The sequence below is a fragment of the Notothenia coriiceps genome, unplaced genomic scaffold (genome assembly GCF_000735185.1).
Source record: "Notothenia coriiceps isolate Sejong01 unplaced genomic scaffold, NC01 NC01_scaffold00017138, whole genome shotgun sequence".
NCBI lineage: Eukaryota > Metazoa > Chordata > Actinopteri > Perciformes > Nototheniidae > Notothenia > Notothenia coriiceps.
In genome coordinates this window covers 1,448-13,023 of record NW_011349839.1, presented here as the reverse complement: position 1 = coordinate 13,023, position 11,576 = coordinate 1,448, and the positions used below count along the sequence as shown (strand labels likewise).

Sequence of the window (11,576 nt, the reverse complement as noted above, 5' to 3'; positions counted from 1 at the left end):
GGCAACAACCAAGTAGGTCGCATTTTTGAGAGGCAAACGCAGATACATGACCCCAAATGTGCCTTAACATACCTGTTGAGGAAATATTTGACCCCTTTGACCCGGTTTGCCTGCAACCTTGGGTGCTGTGCTCTCAGTGTTTTGTCTGACTGATAGAGGTGTTATTGTGCTTTGCCTGTTCTATCTTGTTATGCACAATGTTGATTATTCTCTCAGAACCAGCTAAATACATGGGTCTGGTGTAGAGATGTTCAGAATTAGTTTGGCATCTGTTGTGTCAGCTCGTAGCACCCGACATGTCTTCTGAATTCCCCGCCGAAGCTCCAAATAAACCGTCAGTGTTTGCCATCAAAGTTCCTGCTCTCCTCGTGTCTCTCTGAGTCCTGTTTCAGAAGGTTCCATCACAATACCTATCTTTAATCAATCAGTAAACTAAATGTTTACAGCAAAATGTGCCTCGAAATATCTTTCATCGATCAGTAAACTAACACATTATTACAACAGGACAAACCACAATAAGTGTCCTGGACTTGAGATCCTAACAAGCTGCAGCAGCTCTGACGGCTCACAATGATTCTCTCTCTTGACGCCAAATCAGCTCCGCCAAAAACACTTGGCTTCACTGGCTGTAGAAGCAGGATGCCAATACTAAATAGAAGAGTCCATTGTGTGTGTTGCTTGGTGGCAAAAAGAAAAACTTCAGTCTGGCTCTACGTTAGACAAGTGACCCCGGTCGTGACCAGGAAGAGTTGCTGCCACCTGAATCTCATGTTTAGACTTGTTTAGACTAATTCAAGCTGGCTGACATTTGGAATAAATTCAATATAAACACTCGTGACAAATTAGAATGTTACTGTAATTTCTTTCTTATTTTCTATATACCGGTACCTTCACTCAGTTCATAATTGCTACATGAGGTAAACCGGAAAATAGTACAATTTAAGCATTGGAGGATGCAATGTGCACACGCAAAATAGTCACATTGCTCAAACATGTCAGGCTTCAACTTAATGCTGCTTCATACAAACAAGAGACATCTGTCAGAACAGAAACATCTTATTGAAGGGTTTAAGGAGAGTGTGTTGTTTGTGAGTCAACCCTAACACAACAAAAGAAGGCCCCGCTAAACCGTAACCTGAACATTAGGTAGGACAAGAGAAAAACACAAAAAAGAAACAGAAAGTCAACTATAAAGAAGAACATTGGAAACAGAAAGAACGACGTTGACAAAATCTGTTTTTTTTGTCATCGGGGGGAAATCCCACACTTTTTCCCCGAAATTGTAAAGCCCTAGTTCAAAGGTGGTCCTTACATCTTCTATGCCAGTTTCTTTAGACATTTAAGAATTATATTATATATCAATGAAACTTTTCATTTGTCGAGGAAAGAATGTGTGATTTCCACCTATAAAAGTCTTGCTTTAACAACAGATACTTCTTTGTCTATGTAAACCCATAGGTACAGAAAATGATATGAGTGAGGATAATATCTACAGAGCCACCTCACAACGGACGACTGAATAAGGTGAGCTCTAAAACCACCCCATGTCCGAGCGTCTTTTCACAAGAACCTCTGTGTACCTGGTGAACCATGAAAGAACCTCTGTGCAGAACAAGTGAGGTCTACAGCCTAATCTGCTACGTTTAGCAGCGACACCAATTTTACAAGTATAACCCAGCTGTAAAAGTAATAACTGGAGAAACTGGAACACAGAGAGCTTTGACATGCTCTGTGGGCATGCTGGTATTATTTAAGAGGAGGAAATGGTTTGCAATTGTAATTCAATCAAGGCAGACTTTAAAACTTTAAACGCCTGGCAATCCCATAGAGAAAACCTCCAAATAGTTTTGACCCTGTGCTAGGTTTTATTACGGTGACGCATCAGAAAGCTGGCAAAAGCTTGGAAGTGAAACGACACCTCTGGCACGAGATCTTAGCATTATTGGTTTAAAAACACTATTTCAAGTTTCTCCTGAGGCTGGAGTCAGATTGAGATACCCAGTAAGCATTACAAAAGTGCTCCAGCAGTTTAGCATAGCACTCTCAGGTCGGACTTCCTTGTATCCAACACTTCCCTTCCCTTTTTATACCTCAGAAAGGCTTTCGATACATCCTTCCTGCCTGGAGAATATCAATGTCTTTTTACAGGAGGGTTCTACTTTCACACACAATCATATTACGGCCCGTCCACACACAGGCATGAAAAGAATCGTTCAAAGCTTCGCCCATTCACTTGAATGGGGTGACGTACTGTAGAAGATTTTTAATCTTCGCCGAACTGCATTGTGGGGAGCGGAGCATGGCTTTGCAAGCATCGTGAGCATCAAAAGTTGAGCAATGTTCAACTTTTGATGCTCCCGATGCTTGCGAAGCTGGCATCAGCCAATCAAATCCCGTTTATGCAAATCCCGCCAGTGCAAGCGCTAGCCAATCAAACCGCGTGTACTGTATGCAGATACCGCTGCGGTCTTTTCCATATGTCATAAAATGGAGGATAAATTAATCATCGCTGTAGGAAATGTCCCGGTCCTTTACGACTGCTCTCTGTTCACCTATCGGGACCTAAACCGGAGGAACCAGGCATGGAGGGAGGTGGCAGAGACAGTTGGTGAAACTGGTAGGTTTTCACCTGTTTGGGGAGTTTATATCCAGTTTACTTCGTTTTAACATTGAATGGACAGGATTTGTATACCGGGGGCGGGTGGGAGATTCCTGGGAGATTCCTGATTGGTTGTTGGTCGCCTTGGGCGCGTGAAATCGCCAAGCTTCAGACACGCCCAGCATCAAGATTTTTCAAGATTTTTTTCATGCCTGTGTGTGGACGGGCCGTAAGAGTTTCCCTTTAACCTCAATTCATCTTAAATCATACTTGGAAAACAGTTCCATAACATGTGATCATAATGCATTCACGTTGCCTACACATCTCTTGAAAACAGTAAAACATGTTGAAACACCTGCACTTTTGAAAGAACATCCATAACATCCATAACATTCATCTGTTTGCAACTTATATATATCAATATTCCAATTACTTGTATATAGACGATTCTGCACTATTTATATTTTATTTTATTTACTATTGTACTTGTCATAACTACACTGTAGCTATGTACACATGACAATAAAAGCCTTGAATCTTGACCAATAGGTGCAGCGGACTCACCATAGTGGGTCCAGTCATGAGCAGAGAGCAGCCGTGACAGAGCTCTCCGAACTTCTCCCAGTAGTGTTTGCGACAGTACAGCTTTCCCTCCTTCTCATAGTACCAGTTGGTCAGGAGATCACGGCACACAGAACACCTGAGAGGACACAAACAGTCTCGGTCACGCACGCACGTTACAAAAAATACACCAACAGAAGAGTGAAGAAATAATGGATGAGAGGTTGGGATTCTTTCCATCTGTGAAGCAATCACCTCCAAGGGGATATGGCAGACACTCAAAAGCACAATGAATTATTACGAAAGGAAATACTTCAGATCCTCGTGAAGCATCAATTCAATGTTGTGTAATAAAGTGTTGTGTCACCACTCTCTTAATAAATGATACATTCCTCTATAGCTTTATAAGAAGGGGTTCCTATTCTACTTATGGCTGCACCTCACCCTCAAGAATATATGATCGCCAAAGACTCATCTTGTGCACGTCATTAAATATTCTTTAACATGATGTGTCTGAGCACTTTGAGAACAAATGATGTAGGAACTGAGGAAACAGGAGAAAAGAGAAACAGAAAAATGCAATCATTTGAACCATCAGCCAAACTATGTGACCAATCCAAACCCATTCCTCAAATAAGAAGTACACTGCATTCAAATACCATTGATTGGTGCTGAATGGTAAACGAAAGACCACAGAAAAACCATAAATCAGCCTGCTGGAAACAATACTCAACTCTGAGGTTTGGAGACAGGAACATTAGCTGGAGGCATGTTCCAGCCGAATTTATTTTCTCAGAGTTTAACAAGGTGCACGGGCGGCACAGCAAATATGTTGTTCCCAAGATCTGCTGGGGCTTGCACGTATTTGTGCTTTGCGTTTTGATTTTAGAAAAAGTGACAGCTCCAAAAGTTGTTCCATCTTGGAGAAAGGATTATCTTGCAAGCACTGGCAGATGGTCAAGGCAGGGAACGGTTGGTTACCAATAAGGCTGCTATAATACTTTCCAGCTCTTTAAAAGGATCCAGTTGTTTGGGGGGGGGGAAACTGCACGACTACTTTGAAAAACAACTAGAATCTTTAAAAACAAGTTCAAAAATCTCTACAGGGCAGTTTTTGCTTGCAGTTACTTAACAACCTTCTTATTCTGCATTTTTTGTATCTAAGTCAGAGTAAATAACAACAAAGCTGTCTGTTAGCAAAGGTGCAAACTATATAACTAACATCATGGGTTCAGTCAGGAACGTTGATCAAGTGAGGTAAGTTCATCTGTCTGCCACTCAGGCACTCTCTCTTATCAACTGAAGGGGGAAGTCTACCAAAGGAGAAATTCTAACATAAAAAGTCAGTATTAAGACTTTCTGACTCTGTTTCATGGAATAATAAATGATCACCGATCCAAGCTGTCACCCGACCAGACGCTTTGAATGAAGGGGACATGTTTAACTCTCAGTGCGTTCAGAGTGAGGAACGCTGAAGTCGCCTGCAGACTGGATCGCACCTGAAGGTTTTGAACGATCCTCGAACAAGCTGCACTGGTTATGCAAAATGGTGGCAGCGGTTTCGACTGCCAAAATACGATCAAGCATGAACTACTCTGAGATCAGGTTGCAGACATTGACTGCAATCCTGCTGCAGCATCCAGACTCTGCAAGGGCTTCAACCGTTTCTCAACCTTCTTGGTTTCAACGTCAACGCTGCTGAAAGTGAGAAGTGATAAAGTGACACATGAATCACGATGGATGACGTGTGTCACTGCCGTCTGGGTTTTGTCTTGAAACTAAAGTTAAAGAAATGGGAGTGGAAAACTTGTCCCAGTAATTCCCCCTGAACTCCTGATTCAAAAACAGGTGTTGCAATACACGGCCATTTTTAGGATCAACAATATTAACAAACTTCCAACTGACACTGCACTTCCTGATTAACAACTATATTTGATTTCAGGCTTTGGTAAGATGGTAAGGACGGGGACTTCTGCTGTTCTTTTGCAATATCGCTCTCCGAGTGCTCATGTGCTTGTGAATCGGATGTTCTAATTCAGAAATATCACTTTTGCATTTTTAATCTTTGAGTTCTGTGCTGGCAGCAGCTCCCAGCAGAGCCTCGTGCATCACGCTGCAGATAGAGTTGATCCAGGCCCATTGACTTTGGCAAAGATTGCAGATATTTCAAAGAGTTCTGGCATAACTTAAAAAGGGACCTTGTTATAGAGCAGGGGTGTCAAACTCAATTTCATCGTGGGCCACATTAGCATTATGGTTGCACTCAAAGGGCCGGTTGTAACTAAGTAAATATACATTTATAAATACATCATATATATGAAATAATGTATTATATTACATTATTGCCTCTGCATTGGATTATTATCGGATAGGGTAATAACTTCATAATTAACTACGTCTGAAAGCAGAAGTCTAGGGCAAATAATTGCAAGTCTCTTCAGTGTGCATGTCACAAAATGAGATGCATTGTGGGACATATAGTTTATGGGCAACATGCTACTGTAAAATAAGATGGAGCTTTATTAATCCCTGTGGGGAAATTCAGTGGTTTAACAGCAACAGGGTAAGATTGAAAAACAGGAAGCACAGATTCACACAGATTAATACAATCAAGGATAAATCAAAGATAAAAATGTAAAATGATAAATAACTATAAAATAAGAAATGAATTAAAATGAACATATATAGAAATACTGTAAAGTGGCATGTAACCGTATAATAAACGTATTATATTCTTTGCAAGCTCTTGCGGGCCACATAAAAGGAAGTCGCGGGCCGGATTTGGCCCCCGGGCTTGAAGTTCTGACACCCCTGTTACTAGAGGTGATGATCATTAGTCCTGGTCTGTGGTTGGTGGACAGAATGTGGACAGAAAGCGAGAGAGAGGGAAATACATGTCTTTTTACATCAAGTTGCATCAATGTTGATGTCTGTATACAAAATAATGTGTGAAAAACGGGTCTGTGCTTCTAGGACAAAAGAAACAAAGATTAAGAGTGACTACAAGGTCAGTGTAATAATAACTCCAGCCTGATTCATCAACTCTGACGAGATGAGTGGAAGCAGAGCTGACATTTTGCTGAGGTCAAATTTGCATGAGTAACCGGCCACTTATCGAAATTGTGTGAGTCAGTGTTTGAAGAATGCCAAACACTGTCGATGCAGAATTACATTCCTGTCAATAAAACTATTGAAATCAGGCTCTAGTCGGTTTAGTGATATATAAAGCTTTGTTTTGCAGTGTCGACATTTCAGAAAATACGTGTTGGCAGCTATTAACAAATGGTGTTGTAATTATTCAGTGTGTCTTCCTGATTTTACTGGCAGGTTTATTAAGTACATATATTATACAGTTATTCAACATGCAAATCCAAGGGATCAAAAACAGATTTCATTATTTTATGCATTTTTGCTCGTAAATCATTCAAGTTTCTTTTACTTGGAAAAATAACGCAGTATTGGTCTAGCTAAGGAATACACAGCATACTGTTAGGATCAGTATTGCCTGGTGATAACAGTGCACTGTAGTGGTCCAATCAGATGAAAGACACACACACAGACACAGATACACACACAACGAAGAGAAAGAGTTGTGAAAAGTGCAGTATTCAAATTGGTATGCAAGACATTCAGTATGTGTCCAGGTGTGGCTGTAAAAACAATAATGTCTACCTTGTCCGCCTAGCTCGGAACAAAAAGCATTCCTCGACAAAAACCCGCTGATAAACTATAATTATTTCCCTTTATATCCCCACAATACACCAAGATAAAGTGATGTAAGGCAGCTTATAAAAACACCTGACTTCCCTGTAAACGGACTGGCGGTGAATGGGGGGGGGGCGTGCACGCTCAGGTGGTTCTTCAATGAACAATGCACTGCCTGCACTAACACTACAGAGTAAACATTACCCATTTCCTTAAATTCCTGCTGGAGTGTAATCTTTTGTGGGAGCACGAAATGGAGATACTAAGAGAGGGACCGAACGCTTTGCCCTTGAAGAGCTGAAGAGCTGAAGAGGGAGTGTTTCACTTTAGACGGGACCTTATCTTTGGGCGTGGGACTCTTGTGCTCCAAAAAAAACCTCTTTCCAAGGAGTGGAGAGTGACAAATGTTACAGCATTCATAGCACAAGCAGTGTGTTGCTAATGTTATTAGACATGTCATGGTAACTTCGGAATTCATCAACAAAGATCTGTTGATATTTGTGAATACAAATTCTGTCATCCAGCTGAAAAACAGACTGTAAACCAACAAAGTCTTTGTCAAAAGGGTACAAATGTAATGTTTCTCAAAATCTGTGTTTTTTTAATTTATTTTCACACTTTTCTTTTTGTTGATTTGCTATTTTATTTTGCACATTACAAATAAAATATTGCATATATTTTGTGTGAAACTCTTCTTTACATGGATTTTTTGCTTTGAGTAATGAAATCTGAAGGGATCAAGGCGACTAAATAAATATATGCTCATCAACTTGTATGAAAAACATAAAAGCACAATACTCTACTTTTAGGGCTACGGGAATAGATTTGAGGGGGGGGGGAACACAACAAAGGACTCAGCAGTCGATGTCTGAGACAGCGGACTCACATCTCTGAATCGCTGTCTAGGAATGCAGAGCGCAGCCGTGCAGTTACCTATAGGCCTCAATAAAACGCCAGGTTTAGTGGAACAAACGTGACGTCAGCTTGTAAGAATCTTACACAAGGTGGAGGTCCACGGAGGGGAGAGGGGCAGCATGTGGACAATAGACAATAGGAACACCACAGGAGGGATCACACTGACTTTGTTTTCACTTTGCTTTAACATTTGCTTAACAAGTTCAGAGATTAAGGTTCATAATAATCAGTTTGCACAGACTACTTTAAACCAGATGTGCATTTCTGTAGTTGGCGTTAAACTGTGGAATTCTTTACAAATGATTTAAGGGGCTGTATAAACATATTCAGATTCAAGAAAATGTATAAAGAAAGAATAATTTCACAGTATGAAGTTGTTTGTGTTTTTGGTTTCATGTTACTTTAAGTATTTGTAAGCAGCTTTGACTGACAGACCATTTATTTTAGAATAAGGGTCAAATAAGTCTTCTGCCTGCACCTTTCCATCATGGGATACAAACAAACTGCTTAAAGTGTCCATGTCTTGTTTTATAATAATTGCCATGAGTGGAATACAACTATAATAATAATAATAATAATAATAATAATAACAATTGTGAGTGGGGTTTGAATACAGCAGTGTGGACAAAGCTCCGAGGGAGAAGCTGCAGCTCATTTAGAGGACTGAAAATGTCTGGCTTCCTACGCGTACGCAACAATATCTAATATCACGTTTTTAAAGATTGTATCTGAAAACGCGTCAGACAAAGATGCTGCAATAGGAAAGGATGCCAACAAATGTGGGGGAGCTCAGAAGAACAAAGGAAGAGATGGAGAGGATCAATGCTCAGTAACGCAGCTGTGTTAGGAGAAGCTGCAGGTTGTGTGAGGTCAATGTGCTGCTGGAGTGGATACCGGCTCAAAAACGTGAAGAAAGTTATTTCAGATGTGAGGAACCGACAACACAGTCAGCAGCATTACATTGAATCTATTCTTAGGTCTTTTTGGACCTGCCAGCAGTCCTCCAGAGCCAGATTCCACTCGTAAAAAACTGAGGATTTTTGGATATATTGTCAGTATGTGACTTGTGCTGTGCTGCAATCTGCAACATTCACAAACCCACCGATTCGTCGTCTGCTTTAAAATGATATTAATTAGACAAAGTGACTATTGAGCTATTGTCAATAACCTTTTCAAAAGCAAAACAAATGTTTGATCTGAAGTGTCATCAGTTTTGCACAATCTTATCTCACATTATAACAATCGAGTGTTACTGTTTATCCAAGGGGAAAACCCCAATGAATTACGCATCCTGCTGGCATGTGCAGAATGTGCCTGCAACGAGCCACAGGTTCACTGCCCCACACACAGATACCTCACTGTGGGGCAGTGACCTGTGAAACCAGAAAGCTACGATGTGGCAATCATTAAACCTCCGAGCAGAGGCAGAGAGAGTGGGCAAAGTCCTCCAGGATAGTAGGACCATTCCTCTGACCAAGCTGCATCGTCCCCATGCAGAGGTTTACCAGCTGTGACAGCAGCAATGAACATCCTACATGGCTCACTTTGTGCACAGAGGCACACAAAAACAATGGTGAATTGTTAGAGAGAAAAACAGATCTAGGAGGCCCATGTTGAGGCTACTAGTCAGAAGCTTCTGGGATTATCCACAAGGCCATTTGTAAGGTAACCCAAACAGAGCAGCCAGCATGTTGACCAACAGAAAGACAACAGTTGTTTCTGTGTCAATGCAAACTGTTCCCACTCCTCTTTCAGAGAAAACAAAGCATTCATTTATCAGAGCAACTCAACTATGCTAATTTCAGAACTGAGTACTTTCAGGCATGTTTCAAATCATAATTGGGAACACTTACTGAAAGCAGGCGTTGTGCCAGGTGTCCAGGAGGACTTTCATTTGAAACGAGTCTTGGATTTCTCCTCCACATCCCGCACAGTTACAGCTCTTAGTACCTGTAAGAAATGGAAAGGTATTCAATGGAGCAGCATTGTATGCTTCAAATTCTGGTAGTAGGTATAACTGTATGTGGAACAGGCAGTGGTGTAAAGTAGCTAAAGTACATTTACAATTTTGAGATACTTGTACTTTATTTGAGTATTTCAATGTTTTGCTACTTCTATCCAACTGCCATTCAGTGATAAAAAAAAAGTGTACTTTTACTCCATTACATTTATTGAATACCTTTAGTTACCTTGCAGATTTGGATTAATGTTGTGTAATATTTAATCAACACTTAAATAAGACTTTAGTTACACCTGGAGACAATTCACAAGCTACCCTGCAGCATACAAAGGAATTAAAATGAGCCACACCTTTACCAGCTTTAATAAGCACATTAATGCAATAATTATAATATGTTTTATGCTCTGTATGTAATTCATTATATGTAATGTCTCGTCTTTTATCTATGCAATGTATTGTCTTTTATCTTCCTGGTCGAATGCACTTATTGTAAGTGGCTTTGGATAAAAGCGTCAGCTAAATGCAATGTAATGTAATCTGGACCCTGAGTCTGTAATAAAGTTTTGATTGATTGATTGATTCAATCAAAACATATAATTGATTATTCTTTTGGTACTTTAACTATATTTTGATGCCAATACTTTTGTACTTTTCCATGAGTAACATTTTGAATGCTGGACTTTTATTTTTAACAGAGTATTCCTACACTCTGTAATTCTACTTGTATTGAAATAAAATATCTGAGCACTTCTCCCACCTTTGAAAACAGGTATGCTCGATGTAACATTGAAATGCACAAAATGAAATATAGTATCAACTCGCCGTGTAACACGATAGCCTATACAAAGAAAATAATGTAACCTCTCGTCTTTATAGGTTTTAAGTTACAGCTTGAGATATACCTCACCTTCTGGTTGCTCCATCTACTTTCTCAGAGTGTCGTCGTTATTGAAATCCTTCACAAGCTGTTCATACTGAGAGCTGCGATGCGCCGCTTCAATGTTTGATTCCTCCACGTCGTTCACCCAGCAGGACTCGCGACTGTGGATACCTCAGGAGAAAAACAAATCCCTTTAATTGTTCACAGGAAGAAAAACAAATCAAAAAACTAAGCACACTCCTCCTGTACGAGGCTGCTTTCTTGTCGCTGGTAGGATAACTGACGTAATGCAGTCTTCACATTCCTGTACGGAGAGCGGAAGGGCTCAAAGCAGCACCTGGAAGCAGGAGAAGAAAACTGAGGTTTGGGACAAAAAAACAAACTGAAAGCGAACAACAGTGGCGCCATCTACAGACACAACGACCACACTGCAGCATTGTTCTACCAGACACTGATTTCTACATAACATAACATAACGGAAACTCACATGTAATGCCGGGCAAGGGAGACAAGACAGCTTGTCCTAAAATTATATTATTTTCCTTTTACAGAAAAGAAAAATTGTATTATTGATTTTGTTTGAAATGTTTATGAATGTTATTGATGTCGTAATTGTACAAAGCATTGGCAATACTGTGTGTCATTATGGCCGTGAAAATAAAGCTATTTGAATTGAATTGACAGTGTTCAAGATGTAAACTTTTTCAGTCTTGTATAAAGGCATAGCATACAAAAAAATAAACATAAAATACCATCATTATTTTTTGTTTTAATAACAGAATTTACGTGTCAATTAGCTAGTTACAATTTGTGTTTAGTCACTTACTTAACCATTAATCTAAATGCATTTGGGATAATAATTATTATTATTATTTATGCAGCCAAACGTTGTTTTTATTTCTTTTTGTTGTTGTTTGTAATTGTTTTAGTAACATAATTTGTTAAAGTAACCCCCC

General features: G+C 39.9%; 1 protein-coding gene across 1 annotated transcript in view; it reads right to left on the bottom strand.

Moving 5' to 3' along the window:
• The window catches only part of limk2 (LIM domain kinase 2), a 20,907-nt gene extending 9,995 nt beyond the window's left edge, over positions 1-10,912 (bottom strand). The window contains exons 1-3 of the mRNA XM_010776654.1: positions 10,648-10,912; positions 9,634-9,730; positions 3,164-3,299 (exon numbers count right to left, since the gene is read on the bottom strand). Of these exons, the coding sequence (XP_010774956.1) occupies positions 3,164-3,299; positions 9,634-9,730; positions 10,648-10,663 (249 nt within the window). The 5' untranslated portion in view covers positions 10,664-10,912. The remainder of the gene's footprint in view (positions 1-3,163; positions 3,300-9,633; positions 9,731-10,647) is intronic.
• Between the last annotated feature and the right edge of the window lie 664 nt (positions 10,913-11,576).